Below are 19485 nucleotides of genomic sequence, written 5' to 3'. Positions count from 1 at the left end.
AGAGTGGTCAAAGTGATCGTGGGGGCTTAACAGCAAGGTGACAGCATCATATACCATGTTGCTTAAGGTAGTAATGTTTAACACTGTGTTACTGTTAAAATGAAGGGAATTAGGAGGAAAGGAGTAAAACAGCATCATATAGCATGATGCTTAAGGTAGTAATGTTTAACACTGTGTTACTGTTAAAATGAAGGGAATTAGGAGGAAAGGAGTAAAGAGTAAAACAGCAGCATTGTTTTGCCACTGGGTGTGCATTAAATGATATGCCCAGGTTTCAGTGTTGTGGGCAGATCTGGTTGCTTCTGTTTGAAAAAATCATAGTAAAACTACATGATTGGAGAGAGGCAAAATCTTTATATGTAATGGGAGGCTAAAGTAAGTTTCCTCAAATTGGGAAAAGGGATGGTTGAGAGAGATGTGAAAGATTCCTATAGATACTGAATGCTGTTGGTAAAGCAAACATGTTTGGCTGTTACTGAAAATGCAAGATTTTGGAGAAAAGAGGGCTTAAAAAATAAAGGGAAAAAACTTTCACACATTATAGAATAGAATTATGGTGCTTCTTGCCACTTGAAGCTATAAAAGTACAAATCCAATTATTTAAATAGATGTTTTAATAGTTCATTGATGACTATTATATGTCACAGGCCAGTGTACTGCAAGAGATGGGAGTGCATGCAGAAGGAATGTGGGGCTCATTCTCTGCATGCCCTGTTTCTTGTACTTCAAAAGCAACGGTAGCTGGATGGTGTCAGGAAAATTAGGCTGGAAGGGACTTGGCCTTCTTGGCTGCCTGGGCACAAGCTGGTCCTTCAGGTCGTTTGCTGCCAAGCAGCTTTCCCAAGCCTGTAGCATTGCATAGGATTGTTCTGGCCCAAGTGCAGGACTGCGTTTTTGAACCTCATACAACTGGCCTCAGCCCATTGATCCAGCCTATCCAGATCCCTCTGCAGAGCCTTCCTACACTGAAAGCAGATCAACACTCCCTCCCAACTTGGTGTCATCTGCAACTTTACTGAAGGTGCACTCAATCCCTTTGTTCAGATCATTGATAAAGATATTAAACAGAATTGGCCCCAGTGCTGAGCCCTTGGAGCACCACTTGTGACTGACCACCAACTGAATTTTACTTCACCACTGCTCTTTGGGCCTGGCTATCCAGACAGTTTTTCCCAGTGAGCAGTACTCCCACCCAAGCTGGAGCAGCCAGATGCTTCGTTATTCTCTGGTATCACTGGAACTTATGCACTTGGCATTATTTGCTTATCATAATTCATTTGTCTATATGAGGATTTGTATTCTTTTAGCCTGAGGTAAACATGTTCAACAGCCTGGTTTTAGTTGGCATGCTTCCTTAGCTAAAATTAACACAAAAGTTCTTGCAAATGTTTAGATATTACTGAGTTATAATAAACTCCCAGTAGATAATTATACTTGCTCTCTTCCAAGCCAGCCTTCATTTTATTTTTTAATGCTATTGTTAGTTGTGTATAGAGTAGCTGTTTGTCTTTTCAGGACAGCAGAATAAAGGGATTTACCAAACTCTTCTGAAAATCTGAACACTGCGGTAATATTCAGACCTGCTAAATAATTTATTGAGAGCACAGCCAACAATATGAAATTTTCATGTATGGGTATCAAACAGACAGCCTCACATAAACTTGAAAAGCATGAAAAATAAGGTTAGGCTTCAAAACAAAGGTCAATATTCTCAGGCTTGGAGTAATAAAAAGGTAATCACAATAACGTTTAATCTGTTTTTAAGAAAAACCTTATGTTGGTGCATTTCATAGAAGCATGACAAAATTTGAATTTGAAAGTCAATAAGGAAATTGGTGGTTGCTGAATAAGGACAAAAAATGGTTCCAACATAGACCAGTGGTGAGCCTTGCTTCATACCCTTTGTAGCTGGTGAGATCCAGGAATGACCATTATCCCTTCTCATATGCTCCTGGGGCTTTAGATAAGAGAAACAATACACTATGACTGGCAAAATGTTTCACAATTATTTAAGTCTAACCATTATGTACATATCATTAAAATGTATGTTGCTGGCTGTTATGTTTTGCTACTGACTGTCATAATAATATTTTGTTGCCCAGAGGTACATTTTAACAAACATGATTCGGTTTGTGCTTCTTAAACAAGCACTATAAATGGTAATTCTCATTAATCATTATATGAAACAGCATTTAGATGATCATTCTTTTTTTGGCTATAGTATGCAATAGAATTCAGTGGTTGAATTTTGACTGCTGATGGCTTCTGCTCAACAGCACTTTTAGAGACATAGCTGATGTACATTTTTGTCAAACAGGTTTTGTTTCATATCCATATTATTATTTTTACTGCTTAAACTTCATTAATGCTGTTCAGTGCGCTGTGAAGTTATCAAATGGAGTAATAGACACTTGCTGATATCCTTTGGAGCTTGGTACCACAACAGTGCTTGCTAAGTTGCTAAGCATTTATAATATATTTGGCATAACACAAGGAAGAAGGTAAAGATAGTCATTGTCTCTCATATTCTCAGTGAGCTCTGCGTGCTAGGCAGCTTAATTCCTGTTCAGCTCCCTCTGATGTGGGTGATAGTTGGTCATCTAAATACAAGTTGGATAATTAAGTTACTGTGAGTGGCTCTTGGTGAGATTCATCTGAGTTTGGCCATCTTCAGAGTTGACAACTACAGCTGAGTTTTACAGTCTAGGCTCCCTTCTAGTCAGTGAGGAGAATCAAGCATTTCTTGAGTGTGATTCATCTGGCCCATTTTAGACATCAATGTTATGGTGAGATTTACAGGCTAAATGGGGTGACATAAATAGATATGACGTTCTCAGGAACTTTATATAGCAATAACACATATTCACTGGGCCACTGACTGAAACCTCCATCTCCTCCTTCCAAAAAGGCTGTCCCAGCCATGGGAATAGAGAACAACCCTTTCTCTGTGCCAGCTGGTGTTCACTTTTCCCATACACAATGCAATGCCTGCTGGGCCACACACACACTGGGGTTTAAAATATTTTAGGATATTTCCTTGGGAAATTCAGGTTTGAATCCTCTTACATAGGTGAGAGCCTTAGTTACCCATCTGCTAGTTAGGAAGCAGGCTGCTGTGCCAGCAGCCAGTCTTACCTTTCTCTGTCAGTTCTCTTGTCTGTGCTAATGTATTTGGTAATGCCAGATGGAACAAAGTACCTCATTGCTCAACATAGCCAAGTTTCTGGTGGCTTTGGATACAGTCAGAAACATATTCAAGTTAGGGATTTTGGTGCATGAGAAAGGCTTTTGGGTCCAATATTGGAATCGTGTACCAGGTATCAGAGCCTGTTCATAGGCCTAGCCATTGGACTCCTCACTTCTAGTGAGATGCAGCCTTACCTTATGAATTGTGACCAATCCTTTGTAGTTTAGGAATATAAGACTAAACACTGCTTATATTGCTGCTGATGTAATTGTCACTGTCTTGTTATGAACTTCCAAAAAGATGTTATAAGTAGTGTCTCTGCAAATAGTTCTTGCAACAGGCTGATAGGCTACTCTGCATCAATGACAAATGATGTCTGTATATCATGTTACTGACCTCTTGCCACACATCTGCAATCTATTTTCAGTTCTCTGCTCATTACCAATTTAGGAAAGGAATTGAAAAGCTATGGAGACAAAGAGATTTGATGGAGCATGGGGCAGAACCGCCAAAAGTAGTACCATAACACAAAGCCCTACCAGATCTGATTTTAAGCTGTTTGGAGAGCAAGGTTCAAAACTTGTGCATTTTTACTACCCTCTTCCCAAGAGCTATTGGTAACTGGAGTTATTGGTGAAGGCATCACAGGTTAGAGATGGTCCTATTCAAGGCATCTTCTGCCCATGTCCTGGGTTCAGCAGTAGCAGCCATTTTTCCCCTTCTTGGTAGCTGGTGCAGTGCAGTGTTTTGACTTTTGGCCTGGGAACAGAGCTGATAACAATGATGTTTTGGTTTGGCCAAGGACTTTGTGAGCCTCATGCTCTGCCAGGGAGGAGGGGAAGCCAGGAGGAAGCAGAGACAGGACACCTGACCCAAACTGACCAAAGAGGTATTCCATACCACAGCACGTCATGCCCAGGATGTAACTGGGAGTTAGCCGGAAGGGCTGGGAGACTGCAGGGTTGGAGGAGGTATCGGTCGGAGCTTGGCCGGGCTTGGGGGGCGAGTTATCGGTCAGCTGGTGGTGAGGTGTTGTATTCTCTTCCCTTGTTATTTCCTTTATCATTATTATCATTGGTGGTAGCAGCAGTGATTTGTGTTATACCTTAGTTACTAAACTGTTCTTATCTCAACCCGCGGGAGTTGCATTCTTTTTGATTCTCCTCTCCGTCCCTCCGAGAGCAGGGGGAGGGCAAGAAGGGGGGGGGGGGGAAGTGAGCGAATGAGTTACCTGACTGGGTTTAAACCACGACAGCCCACCTTCAAGAAACATTAAGTGGTGTGCTGAGTTTAGAAAACAATTGCTTAAGTGAAAATGCTTTCAGTTGTAAGAGTGCTGTCCCTCACCCATGTCTGTTTAGTTAACCATGCTGAAATGTCCTTCTCTTTTGTTTTCTCCTACATACCTGGGGAAAATCAGTACCAATATGAACATGAATCCCATGGGTTTCCTGCCTTTGATTTTTCTGAGGAGGTGATTTCATGTGGAATGGAGTTGGTTTTCTTTCTAGTAGTTGGTACAGTTCTGTGTTTTGGATTTAGGATGGCAGGTGTAGTGGACCTGTGATTCACACTGTTCTTGGGTATCTGCTTGGCATTCATATTTGAAATTCCTGGATTTTGGTTTTTTTGAAAGCAAAGTATTTCTATGAGCAGTAACAGTCAGTTTGATGTCAACATATGTGTCACTTTGTGGTTTGTTGGTTTGTTCTTTTTAATTCCTCCTTTTTTTGCTAGTAAGGTTCTGAGTGCAATTAATTCTAAACAGTTGCTGGGTTTTTGGAACAATGCATACTCCACCATTGATTTACATAGATCAGCATGCTATTTTGAATGCATACCTCTAAAACTCTACCTGAGTATTTATAGGCTGCCTATCACTGTGGTGTCTGAACAGTGTACCTTTAAATAAGACACCAGAGGTTATTCTCTTATTACTAGCAATTTAATATGTAGTTGACATTTCAGGGATTGTGTGGTATTTTAAGGGTTTGGGTGTAGTATTATCTGTGCCTTTTAAGACAGCACTACATGGCAGGATGGGTTTACACTTGTGCCACTTGTGTTTGGCATTGCATGATGGTAGCATAAAGGCACCATTGCCTAAAAGAGGGGACCAGCTTGGGAAGGGACAAAGAGCATCTTCCCTGTGTTGATTCATCTTTTGCACACACCCTTCCCAAATTGCTGGGATTGCAGATAATGAGTCCAGAAATCCACTCTGGGGGTTCCACCTCATTTCTACTATTAAAGTTGTTGCGAACAAAGCCAGAGAGGGAAAATCTGAAACAGGAGCAACCCAGTGTGGGGTTCTGATCAGGTCATGTTGGCCAAGTGATCCTGAGATGCAGATAGCCATGGCACATTCCTACTACTAGCTGTTTTAGGGAGTGTAAAGCTCTGCTTGGCACTGAATGTAGTGTGATGTTGACACTCTTTGCTGTATTTTATGTTAGTCTGCATTCCTTTTTGCAGTCTCCTTTCAAAGCCACAGAACCGTGAAGGGACAGAGGCCTCTCTGGACAGTGCCATTGTGCACCTGACTTGTGTTACTTTGAGGCTGATATGTTTTTTTGAGGTGTCAAGCAAAAGTAACCAAAGCCAACTACTTCAGTGTAAGGAATTTATTTCTTAGGAGGAAGGTTTCTAGCCATAGCTCAGGTGTGCAATGATGCAATATTACAGTATTGCTAGGAACTGGCTCTGACCTTGAGAAGAACCCAGAAAATGTCTGTCCTTGCTTTGATGCAAGGAAGTCTCAATTTTAGGAAGTCTGTGGTGATCTCATGTCACATATCAAAATTCTTTTCTGTTTTCTTCATGGTATACAAAAATGCAGATTCACACTGCAGCTGGGTGTCTTTACTCACATAAACAGTAGACAGAGCTTCAATGATTTTTGTCTTTATTAATTCTTTCTTGAGCTCTGTTAAATCTCCACTCACACTGTGTTATACCTGTATGTCTACATCTTGTAATTTTCCTTGCTTTAAAGTTTTTTAACTCTTTGACTGTCATAAATAGCAGCTGCAAATTCTGTGGAATTTCTGTATATCTATCAGTCCTCTTAGTGACATTTAGCTAATGTTAAAGAGTAGCTAAATTTGGTATGACTTGTCACAGAATCATAGAATCATAGAATAGTTAGGGTTGGAAAGGACCTTAAGATCACCTAGTTCCAACCCCCTTGCCATGGGCAGGGACACCTCACACTAAACCATGTCACCCAAGGCTCTGTCCAACCCGGACTTGAGCACTGCCAGGGACGGAGCATTCACAGCTTCCCTGAGCAACCCATTCCAGTGCCTCACCACCCTAACAGTAAAGAATTTCTTCCTTATATCCAATCTAGACTTCCCCTGTTTAAGTTTTAAGCCGTTACCCCTTGTCCTATCACTATAGCCCCTAATGAAGAGTCCCTCCCCAGCATCCCTATAGGCCCCCTTCAGATACTGGAAGGCTGCTATGAGATCTCCACGCAGCCTTTTCTTCTCCAGGCTGAACAGCCCCAACTTTCTCAGCCTGTCTTCATACGGGAGGTGCTCCAGTCCCCTGATCATCCTCGTGGCCCTCCTCTGGACTTGTTCCAACAGTTCCATGTCCTTTTTATGTTGAGGACACCAGAACTGCACACAATACTCCAGGTGAGGTCTCACGAGAGCAGAGTAGAGGGGCAGGATCACCTCCTTCGACCTGCTGGTCACGCTCCTCTTGATGCAGCCCAGGATACGGTTGGCTTTCTGGGCTGCGAGCACACACTGAAGCTGGCTCATGTTCAGTTTCTCATTGACCAACACCCCCAAGTCCTTCTCTGCAGGGCTGCTCTGAATCTCTCCTCTGTCAGTGGCAGTTATCTCTTAAGATGGTCCCTTCCTCCACCTGCCAATTTCTCTGCCTTTGCAATTTAGATGCATGGACTGTACTTTGAGTATTTTGAGTATCAGTCAAAATGCAGCTGTCTTTTCAGAGACAGTCAAGAGACTGTCTGTCCATCAAGAGAATGTAAGGCAATTTTTATGCAATTAATTACACAGATGAAAAGACTTTTACAATACTATACAGTATGTGTAGCATATAACACTGGAAACAGTGAAAATTATGTTCATAAGAATAGCATGAGTTTCTTAGCAGTATCTGAATATAACTATAGTTTAAAACCCCCTTTGTCTTTCCTGTCATGCTGCTACCTCCACCTGTAGTATAATTTAAGCTGCATCTTTGCCAGTATCTTTCTTCCTGACCTGCTTCCTCCTCAAGACATGTTGGCTCCCAGCATTGCTGGAGGCACCACTGTTCCTCATCCCACAGGAGGGACCAAATCCAGGGCTCTTGCAGAAACCTGTCGTGGGAAGTGTGAGGTGTCTCCTGAGAGAGGCTGCCTCATCCCCTCCATTCCCAAGGAAGTAACACCTCCAATCTCCCCAGAAATGTGTGACATTGGCAGGATGAGACCAGCCTGTGTGCTGTTATCTGGTCTCTATAGCAAACGTAGGCCAGCACAGCAGTGTGTATGTGCTGAGCATGGAAAATTGAAGTGAGGGCCTCATGATTCTCAGAAATACAGTTTTTTGTGACCACAGCCATTGCACAGAAAGAAGGGTAGGGCAAAGCAGCACTGGAGGCTACTTCTATGGTATTTCCCAGCCCTGATATGACCTTTTTTGACTGACCTGTTTCCTTGGCTTTTACAATATAAACTGAAATTAACCACCTAACCAATGTGTTCCTGTCCATGTGATTCATGGGCAGGAAGGTTTCATACCCATCATGCAAATGCCGTTCACTTGATTCAGAAGGTGGAGTAAAAACTGCATAGCAGGTTGACATAGTGGATTGACCAGCATTGTGAAGCTGACCCAGGATTCACTATTGGCTTTTGCAGGTGGTTTTGCCCCAGGTCTCTCCCTCTCATCACTATGTGAGTGCCTCATACTGAACATCTCTAGGGTTTCCAGTTTTTTTTGTCATCTCTGCTATTTTGCCCAGCCATGGACCTCTCTTCCCCATCGCTGCCTGTTTTTTCTCCAAAAAAGTCTCTTCTTCCTATTCCCTACACTTCTTCCAATGTTACCACTTTCTCCATCTTAGTGTGCTCACTATGCTCTTGCTCTCAGGTCTGCTTTTGTATCTCCTAAGTTTAAGTTATTGGGGATGGTTTTGGTCAAACTTTAGGAGCAGCTTCATTTTTGTGACATTTTGCATGTTTTTCAGCTTTTGGAGAAGTGAGATTCTGCTGAATTGATGTTTTCTCATCAGAAGGCTTAGACTTCTGATAAAGATCCCTTCTTCTTCACCTTTCTTTCCAAACAGCAGACATGACATTTTGTTTTAAAACACTGAGAAACTTCCCAGATCAAAACATAATAGGAAATGATATCTCCACGAAGCGCTTCTGCTCCAACAAAGGAACATAGTTGGACAGAAATGTATTTCATGGGACTTTTTTCAGCGAGCCCTATTAGTCAGCGAGTGCTCTTGGGGTGCCAAATGAGGACAGATATACTTAGATGCTAAGAATGAAAATGTCTCTGTTGAGCATGTGTGAGCTGGTTTGGGGTTGGGGTATGTTTGTTTGTGTGTGTGTGTGTATAAAATATATGATTTGTCCTAATGGAGGACAGCTTTCACACTTCAGATTGGAAGAGCTGCTGAAAGCAAGGGCACTGGAATTTTTCAGCCAGGGCAGCACAACATTTTCCTCTAACTTCATCTCAGAAATGAATGAACTGTTTTGACTGAAATTCCTTCTCCCTTAAATAATTCAGGTGCTCTGAGGCAGACACCATGAAGAAAAAAAAAAAAGACCCAAAAAACCCCACAAGGGTAAAAATTGGCAGAGATCTCAGGAACTGGAAATAGAAGGAAATGTTGGGTAACTTTTAAAGTAGCTGTTACCAGCTTTGCCTCTAATATTTGCACTGTGCTGTTGCCTGATCAGTAGCTGTTCTCAGTGAAGCCCTACTGCTTTTTTCCAGGAAGATGTTCTCAGAACTTCTCGCTGGGCTATTTCAAGGCAACTGAGGGTTTTCTACCCATGTCTGCACCACGGGCTACCTGCTCTCACAGGCTCTCATGCACTCTCACAAGCTTCCTTCCCATCCCTGCTGTGAGGGGTGAGACAAGTCAAGACAGGACTCTCTGCATCCTTGAGGGCTGGCATGGAGTGCTGCTCTTTGGAGGGTGGCATTCCTCTGCCCACTGAGGCAGTCCCTGGTGATAGGAAGGACTTCTCTCTTCTTCAGTCACCCAAATTGTCCTCCTAAGCAAGTGTATTGTGGAGGATGGAGTAGAGACTGTTTGTACTTGTAGGTGATAACTCACTGCTGTGTTGCACATGGGGCACCATGGAGCCATGGGGCTGTGCCAGAGCCCCACTTGTGTGCTGAGGCCTGTGCCCTTCCAGGTGTTTTCCAAGGTTCAGCTGGGTCTTGGCATTAGTCTTGCTCCTGAAGTGCCAGATATTTGGCATCAACAACGTATGGCATGAGACAGTGTAAAGGCAGAAAGAAAGCCTGGGGTAGGGGATCTCAGAGAAATCTTTTTGTTCTAGGAAGGGCAAGCTGAAAGTCCTCAGTAAGAAGTGCTGGTCCCTACACAAAGTCATGGTCCTGTTGCTGAGCTGTGCATTAGCTTAGTTTTCCTGTTCTTGGTCATTAACTTGGCATGGTGTGTGTTTTCTTTCATTTTACGGGAATTTGATGTATTTCATCAGTGGGTAGAGAGAAAAGTCATCACTGAGAATGTCATGATTAATTTTTTTCCTTTTGAAGAACTATGAAATTATTCTGAAACGTTTGACACATGTATAATAACAGCCTAATACTCTGATTTAAACAAATGTGCTAGAGGCGTTGTGCAGTTTCCCAGAGGTTTAATGAGGGAGCCGTACTGTGTTGGAAATTCTTTCAACAATAAGAATTGACCTATTACATACTTATGTAAAATGGGGGTTGACAATCACACAAATATGTCCAAAATCAAATACAGGCATTGTAAAATATCACTTCTTTCCCACAGAGAAACTGGTCACCTGTTCACAGTAGGATTTTGCATTATATCCTATTCGGTAAAGAATAAGATGCTTCCCCACAGGGAAACAAAATGGCAGCAAAGTACTGGCCCGGTGCCCTTCTATCAATGCTTTTCACTGACTGTTTTGCCAAGTCTTCAAAAATAATGCACAGGCATATTTTTTCAACATATGTTTTGCTTCTTTGTTGGTTTAAAGGCACAAAGGGAAGAAAAGGTTCTGAATTATTTGCCACTTCATCATCAAATTCAGGAAAAATTCTTTGTTTGCTGATTTGATTTTTCTTTTTCTCTTTATAATACTTCCTCTATTTTTAAAAATCTAGTCGCTTTTTCTGTTCTTTTAAAATATATATCAGAAGTGACCTCTTAAAAACTGATCGTATGGCTCTGAACTGGCATCTGCATTCAGGGAAGCATGTATTACAAAACCTGAAATTTTGACTCATGGGAGCAGAAATGTTGGATTCAGGAATTATTCAGTATACTATTGAATAATCAAAGAAAGGAAGATAATTAAATATAAAAAGTTGAAGATTAAATGTGGTAAACACTGCTCCTCTGCTCAGAACAAATTAAGCTGCTGTCAATTTCTCTATGTACTTTAGAAATTTAACAGTAAGTTTAAGCCAACATGTACCCTAGGGGAAACACTAAATGACTGTTTGGATTTAAAAAACAACCAAAACCAACTGTTTCGCTGCTGAATGTGTATCATCAGTGAATGGGCTAGTACAGTTTCATGGCCAGTCACTGTGATGTTCCCGTGTTGTTCCCAGCAAGAGAGAGCAATATGGGGAGGTGGAACACGATTTAGGGAAGACATCAGAGTTTATCAGCAATTCCTGTCAATTTAAAGTCACCAAAGTGTCATAAGTACTAGGGGAATTCAGATTAATTCACTGTACTGAATGATGGAATCTCATTCAAGGGCAACAGCCTACTCACAGAATGTATGTACTTACATGTACTTATAAGTACTTATCAGTACTACTTATAAATAATTACTCATATTTTATTTCTCTCTTTCAGTGACTATTTCGACAAGTACATTCTTTGATGGCTTACTGGTAACTGGGCTCTACACCTCTACCAGTGTTCAGGCTTCCCAGAGTGTTGGTGGCTCCAGTGCTTTTGGATTTGGTAAGTCCAATGTAATTTACATTAAGCAAACCAGGATAATGAATACTTGGTTGTACGGAGGACATCAATAACAACTTACTTGCTGAAGAAGGTTAATTTAGACTGGGTAATCAGCAAGAAGTCAGTGGGAGTCAATGATATACAGAAATGATGGCTTTTCAATGTCTTTTATTTCTTCATCCACTTTCTTTGTTTTTGGCCAGCTCTAGTTCTAGTACACTGAATTATATGAATTTTATGAGAGTAAAGCCTCAGCAGCTAAACTGTCTAAAATAGCCATTTCTAAATGGTGTGACATTTTGTATAAACTAAAGCATTTAGCCCAAAGCCTGTAACTATTCTTGGTCTGGAAAACTGATTCTTTTGAGCTTACATCAACCTACTTTTTCCATTCATTTAACAATAGTGTCTTCCTTAAAACCAGAATACTGGTCAAGGTTCTTTATGTAACCAATTATTTTCCTTGTATGAAAACTGGAATTGGGGTAGGAAAGGTTTTGAAGAATTATTCTATACTGCAAGTTATGCTGTAGCATTCAGCAGCAGCCGCCAAGCCAGCTATGCTAAGGACAAGCACTTTTGAATAATCTCTCCTAAATCTGTGCAAGTAATTTACAGCTATGCCTTCTTCAGTTTATTATTTGGTGTTATTTTTTTACATCTTTACAAATAATTGTAAGAATTGCATTCCTCTAATTGGAGAAACTTAGTGACCCCTAAATAGCAGTCTTGGGTGAAGGGGCGAAAATAGGGACCAGTTTTACGGGATATCAACTGTGCTGCACTTACTTGTACCAGTAGCATGTTTAAACATTAATTTGTCTGTTAAGATTAAACTTCAGTACTTTCTTCATAATAATCTTTCATGATAATTATCTCTGTTATATGCATATGAAACATGAGTGGCCTGGACATGCGAGTGTCAGCTTGAAAATGAAAGAAGGCAACTAAATAGCAGAATTATTTAAAACTGAATTGAGGAATAATTTGAGAAGGGCTTTGCCTCTGTGAATAGCACCACTGATCAACAGATATTGGGAAGAGCAGAGTTGCCACAGATTATTTCATGTCTTATGCAAAATGCACTGAAAGTTCCATTTTTTTCTGGAAGAAGCAGTACTGGTGTTTCTCCTTACCCTCCATACTCTACAGAACGAACAGGATCTGATGGAGTAAGCAAGACAGAAAGCACTTATTAATGTGAAATTCTAGGGATGGTCAATTGACTGGCAGGATGTTATCTTGCGATGAAACCGGTTTTTGTATCATGTCATTGGGGAGATCATGGCCCTATGCTACAAACTCACTGGGCAAGGTCTACAGGTCATATTTAATCACATCCAAATATTTAAGAACAGAAATCAAGGAAAATTTTAAAACCTAAATAGCCATTTGTGTTATTTTCCTAAGTTTGTATTTTCATCTGTAGAACAGGGCTGTTACAGTGGGTGTCTCACTGAGACCAAAGTTAAAGTAAGATGTGATGTGTGACAGGAGAAAGACATGGCCTTTTTTTAACTTGCCAGAGGTCATTTTCTAGCTTTGGATGTGTCACTTTGGCCACTAAGTCACTGGTAAGATAACCAACTGCTAAACTAGTGACATGTGCATCCTATGCACCAGAAGAAGACCCAAGCCTACAGTCTGGGAAATTACAAAAGCGCAAAGAAATGTGAAAGTGGTCACATGTGGTTGGAGCTTGTTTTCCTTGTCAATACAAATCCTTAAACATAATGCCTAGAGGAGGTGTGCTGCTCAGTCTTGAGTATGCCTCCATCCATGTCAGGTTAAAACTGCTGCCATCGCTGACCTTTCTGCAGGCAAACTATAGGGTCAGTTGTGTTACAGTTGTTAGTTATGGAATGTTTTAAATAAACTTTCAATTTGCTTTTTTTCTTTGCCAGCTTCTAAGCTTGCATATGTATTGAAAAGAGAAATAATACGAATGTTTCAAAAGAGATGATGGTCTTTTATGGTGCACTGTCTTTGCAGTCACATTAAAAGTAAACAGTGAAGGAAAAATGGCAATGGCGTTTAAACTTGATTCTATATAAATGTTCAATTCATGATGTACTGATGTCTCTGAGGACTGAGAACTACATAAACTTTTCCTTTCTTAATTTTGCAGTGAGAGATAAGAAGTCTAGCCTCTTCCAGAAAGCATGTAGCATGTGAATTATATGCTTTTTAAACAATTTGGTAGTTTTAAAAATTGAAAGTATTTTAAAATCTACCATCTGCAGTGGAAAAAGAACGTAGTCTCCATGGTATTTAAGATATTGTTTAATAGAATAGTAGGTGGCTTTGTTTCATTTTCTGAAGGAAACATAAAGTGCTTTCTCCAGAAACCCTGGATCCATCTATTGCGTCATCATTTTCATCAAAGAATGTGCTCCTCCTTTCTAGCAAGTGACCGTGATGTTCAGGTTAGATTGAGCTTCCTGGAAATTCTTTTTTAAAAATGCTAAGGACTATGTCTGGTTCAGAGACCTCAATTCAAAGATTTATGTGGTTTATTATAGATTAGATGGGGGAGGGGAACAAAGCTGGGCCTTTGTAACCTGAAGATAGCAGCAATATTCTGAAATTGGGTTGATAGTGGTTGCTTACAGAGCAGGGAAGAATATTTTTCTCTCTTGCAATATCACCATTGAAATGCTCTTGTCTGTGTTACACAGGAGGTCATGCTAGATTATAATAATCTTCCAGTCTGCCCTGACAATATGAAATTTTCCCAGTATACATATATCTGTCTTTTTGTCACTGTATTGTGGCTACAATTATCTTTTAATTACCTAATTTAGGAAGTCACTTGATGGAGACACCATCATTGTCAGTTATCATAGTTAAACCATATGTCGTGGTTTAAGCCATGCTCACTCACTCCCCCCCTCTTCCTCCCACCTGCTCCCGGAGGGATGGGGAGGAGAATCGAAAGAATGCAACTCACACAGGTTGAGATAAGAACAGTCCAGTAACTAAGGTATAACACAAACCACTGCTGCTGCCACCAATAATAATAATGATAAGGGAAATAACAAGGGAAGAGAATACAACCGCTCACCACCCACCGATCGATACCCAGCCTGACCCAAGCAGTGATCTCACCCTTCTGGGTAACTGCCTCCAGTTTATATAGTGGACATGACGTGCCGTGGTATCGAATACCTCTTTAGTTAGTTTGGGTCAGGTGTCCTGTCTCTGCTTCCTCCTGGCTTCCCCTCCTCCCTGGCAGAGCATGAGACTCAGAAAGGCCTTGGTCAGACTAAACATTACCGAGCAACAACTAAAAACATCGGTGTTACCAGCGCTGTTCCCAGCCTGAAAGCCAAAAACACAGCGCTGCACCAGCTACTGAGAGGGAGAAAAACGACTGCTACTGCTGAACCCAGGACACCATATCAAGAAGCTTTGAAGAAAAAAGATAAAAAATGTTAGTGCTAATAGAGTTAATTCTTAGAGTTCTGTTTTCTTTCTTTTTCAGTATGTATTACATAGCCAAAGAAATAGTTCCTCGTTTTCTCTGTGGGATTACATTGACATGAAACTTGCTGAATTTTTCATTTGGGATCCCTTCTAACAACCCTTTTAGAGACAGATGTGTGAGCTTTTGGGGATAAAAGTTAACAGTGGTTGTAAATATTAATGATTTTTCCCAAGCTGAACCATTGTCTGGGTTCAGATTAAGGTAAAACTAGGACTATAATTTTAAAGCTAGATCTGGGATAAAATGTAAATATGTACTTGAAACGTCACTAACCATGCTCTGAGGATCCTTTAGCAAAGAAATGATCCTTAAATCTAGCTTTTAAGAATAGTGTGTCTTTTTTCATTGGATGACTTGATAGAACAGATATATCTCTTCCAGGTATCTCCAATATCATTTCCACAATCCTCTTGTTATCAGTGGGGTGTGTGCCTAGGACCATTTCCATGTCCTTTAGTGTGTCCTGCTGAAGGCTTTACAGCAGTCTTGCTCTTCATGTCCCCCTTTCTCAAGCCACATTTAACCCCTCAGTGTCATTTACACCCTACCTCTCCCTGGGGATGTGTGTTGGGCTCCTGAGAGATCTCTCCATCCCTCATAGCCGTCATGTCTATATAGGAGCTTAGGGCTCTCACCACTTCATTTATTCCAGATATATAAGAGGAAAGTGGGAGACAGGAGTACTAAAAAACATGTTAGAAATCTACAAATGTGGTGGTGGGTTTGATGGAAATCATTACTTGCAAATGAGATTAAGTTAGATGGGTTTTGTGGGTGGTAGGGGTATGCGTCTGTAACATGGGGTAACTACCAAAATACAGCTCAGCTTCTCCAAAGCCATGTGCACTGGAAAGCAAGGAACATAGTATCATTTCTACAATTAAAGGAGAAGATTACAGTGTAATCCCTCAGCAGTGATAAGGAGCGCTGTGTGCTGAGGACCTGAATCTGTCTCATTACACGGGGTAGTCCTGGTTGACAGGCTGGTTAAGCAGGCAGGCGTGCTGGGCTGCGCACATCAAAGCTTGCCTTTGACCTGCCAGTCACACTGCATCTCAGCACATTTGGGTTCTTCCCAAAGCTTTCCATTTTCCATTTAGATTTTCAAATCATTTACACGTGACAAATTTGTAATATTTTAAGTTTGTTGTAATTAGCTTCTTACAAACTACAGTAGAAAGTGTAAATCTTTAGAGGTAAGCCCCCCCAAAACCCAATTTCATGCAAAATCGTAATTATTACACTGATGTTTAGCTTTTAATAAATGTGGAATAAATTAATTTGATAACATTTATATATGTGTTAACCTTTCAACCTAAATTGAAACAGCCCTTTGGAAAGTCCATAGGCTCTATTCTGGTAGCGACAGTGGGTTCAAAGCTCTCATTACATTGGAAAGTGTAGCCACAGGCCTAATTGGATAATAGAAAATTCTTGGTTTTTTTTTTCGTGGTTTTGTACAGTGTGTGTAATTTCCTATCTTTTAAAACAGATGTATCCTTTCAACTGCAGTGTCATAAACTGCTGCTGAATTTTAAGTTTTATTTGATGCTGTGGGCTACTTTAAGAGGCTGTGAGATTATTGTTACCTGGAAACTTTTTAGTGCCTGATCAGGGGAATTTCATCTGCTAGAAAGCAAAATATAGGCTATGAAAGATCGTCATGCAGTCTTTCCTTTTTTGCAATGCTTTGTTTCTATACCGTGAAGTTGATCACACCTACTGTAAGTAATACATTGAGTTTGTGGAATTCTTTTTTTTACTGAAAAGTTACAAATATTCCTTAAAATATGGTGAATAATTAATTTCCTAGAAGAAATCCTATGAGAATCAATCACCATAAATAATTTCTTTTTAAATTATTCTATTGCCTTTTGACGGGATTAAGGCAGCTTTTACATAATCCTCTGCTTGGTATATTGGTTACATACATGTTTGCAGAGCAGACCAAAACCAAAACCAGTTTTCAATTTATAGATGAAGGATCATTTTGATGTGGCTCTGTATGATTTAGGAACTGGGGAGAAGGATAAAAGTAGTTTCCTGGTCCCATATTCCCCTTTGGCTCACAGGTCATGAGCAGTCTTGGGGCAGAGTGGCTGTAGGTGGATGTTACTGGTGATGCTGATGGTTTCATCTCAAGAAGAAGGGCAAAGAGGATGGCTGAAGTGTCGATTCCAAAAGAGTACCACAGAAAATGCTCTGGTTGGGCTCCCCACCTCTGCCAGTGCATTGGTCCAGGCTGAGCCTTGGAGGCATCCAAGGATCCTGCTGCTCCTGGATGGGATGTATGGTTCTGAGCTTTCAGAGGCTTGGTTTTGGCATCAGTTTATGCTCAAACACCGATAGTTTTGGGGCAGTGTTTTGCTTTCAGATTTTGACAGATAAAGGAAAATATCCCCCACTAACACTGTGAGATGGAAAAAGGCCAATTGTGGGATTTTTCTTGTTAGGTGAGTCTATAAAGCTGATCCCCCCCTGCTCAGTCTTTGCCTCTCCATGCTTGTTTGCAGCTTTAAAAGTAAGGAATAATCAGTAAATGCCACCTCTTAGAAGAAAAAGTTTTCAGCTCTGTACATGCTACTGCTCTTGAAGTACAGTTCTGTAACTTACTGAAATTGCTGTAGATCCCTGGTTTACTTTATGACAAGCCAAATGGGCTCCAGAACGCTCCCTTCACACCGGAGATATTTGCCAGAAACCAAACAGATGGTAAACTAGGAAAAAATGACCCTTGGCATTCTCATTAGAACAGTTGGGGAAATTTTAATAGGCCCCCATTTGCCTTGTGCTGCATCTAATACCCTTTGAACTGCCACTTTTTTTCTGTGTTGTTTGTTACAAGTCAACTACTGCCATGTATATTTTAATAGGGATTATCAAATACAATTTGCCCAGAAGATGTACCAGCCCTCTGCTGCTAATTAGCAAAGTTTAAATAATCACTGAGTTCTGGAATAATTGGAAAGAAAAACTGTTTTTCCTGCCAATGCATAATTACCAATTAACAAGAAGATAAAATATCAGTGTAGCAGTCATATCTTGGAGAATTTGTTAACAGTCAATTAAATAGCGAGTTGGTGCCAAACTGACATTGGTCAAGAAAGTTTACATGTGAGTTTAGTTTTAAGATACTTCCCCCTACAAATGGTTTGTAATGAAACCGTAATGATGATAAAACTTTCAAAGTTTGTGTGTCACAATGTTTAATTGCTACTTAAATGTCTTTAAATAGCCAAAAATTGACCCTTCCTACAAGTGGTTGACTATCATATGTGCCTTATGGAAAGGCTTTCAGCTTTATTAACACAACATATACTCATTATCAAGTCATAGGCAGTAACTAGCCGTGCTTACCGAACAAGGAATTGTGTCTGCAAGTGTTTTAACTGCTGAGGAGGAAAATTCCCAACATGTTACTGGGTAAGCAATGCCCCAAAGTTGGAAAAACAGTCCAGCCTGAGAGGGAGCCTACACAGAAAATACTTAAACTGGCCTAGTTTCATTCTAGTTTGACCAAGTCCCATTATACCAAATGCTTTCATCCATTTCTGGAAGTACTCTTGTTGGGGTTTACCCCCTGCCATGACAGCAGCAGCTTTTGAACATCAAAATCCAGTTGTGACTAATCTGCTGAGATCCCTGAACTACTCTGTAATGTAGCATTCATAAAAGTGAGTGATGGTGTCTGCTTCATAATTTATTTCAAATGCCTTTGGAGCATTATGAACATGACAGTAAAATAATTCAGGCTTTTAACCTTTCAAATATATCTGTAGCTCCTGGTAGTGTCTGTGTGGTCAATGTTGAAAAGGTGACTGAATCTCTTTAGAAGTGTGGCACATGTAATATTGCCTGCATTTGTTAGCTTTGAATAGTGAGTGCAGGTGAGTGTTTAATACTGTAAGCAGCACTTGCTGCTTTACAGAGGAGATGAGAGGCAGTCACTGCATTGGAGACACAGTGAATATTTTCCAGTGCACCAGTGCTTGTAAAGGGCCCCCTGGAGTTTCTAAACAAGAAAATGCCTTTAGAGATAGTTTTAAATTGCCAAAACCAAAGTGCTAATTGGAGTGTCAGAGCCAATATTGGTCCAATTTAGCAAGTACGTTTATTCAGTAGTGATGTTGTCTTACATCTTATATAGATCTGTTTTTTTTTCCTGGGTGGCCAGAAAATGGTATGGGAAAAAGTTAGAGCATCACTGAATTTTAATGTGATTTTTTTAAATTGCATTTTAATTTATAAAAACATGTATGTAGTAAAAAAAAAAAGTGAAATTTAGTGATCAAATCAGGTTTTTTGCTACCTCCTACCTCTGAGAAGATCCTGATACCAATAAAGTATGGATTTCATTAAAAATATATCAAGAGATCAAATATAATTGTAACAGATTGGTGATTTTTACCTATACTAGTACTTACTGAAAACAATAATGCCTTTTGAAGTGTGTAAGTCATAAGTCCTTTCAACAATTGAAAATAATCATAGCTAGGCTCAGAAAGGACCGTAAGATCATCTAGTTCTGATGCTTATGTAGATAGAAATGCACAATCCTGTCTATATATATATATATATATATATATATAGACATAAGTATTTGTTCCTCACTCTTCTTTTTTCATCCTGACTCCAAAGA

General features: G+C 40.3%; 1 protein-coding gene across 2 annotated transcripts in view; it reads left to right on the top strand.

Annotated features, from left to right (window-relative positions):
- Positions 1 to 19485, top strand: part of RELN (reelin) — a 282830-nt gene that overhangs the window by 34864 nt on the left and 228481 nt on the right. For both annotated transcript variants that reach the window (XM_061467364.1, XM_061467363.1), the window contains exon 2: positions 11249 to 11359. In XM_061467364.1, the coding sequence (XP_061323348.1) occupies positions 11249 to 11359 (111 nt within the window). The remainder of the gene's footprint in view (positions 1 to 11248; positions 11360 to 19485) is intronic.

The sequence above is a fragment of the Pezoporus flaviventris genome, unplaced genomic scaffold (assembly GCF_033815535.1).
Source record: "Pezoporus flaviventris isolate CSIRO_AGI_PZ_B2104156 unplaced genomic scaffold, CSIRO_AGI_Pfla_v1 ptg000045l, whole genome shotgun sequence".
NCBI classification, from domain to species: domain Eukaryota; kingdom Metazoa; phylum Chordata; class Aves; order Psittaciformes; family Psittacidae; genus Pezoporus; species Pezoporus flaviventris.
The sequence above is the reverse complement of the archived record's forward strand: the minus strand, read 5'-3'. Positions and strand labels throughout refer to the sequence as shown.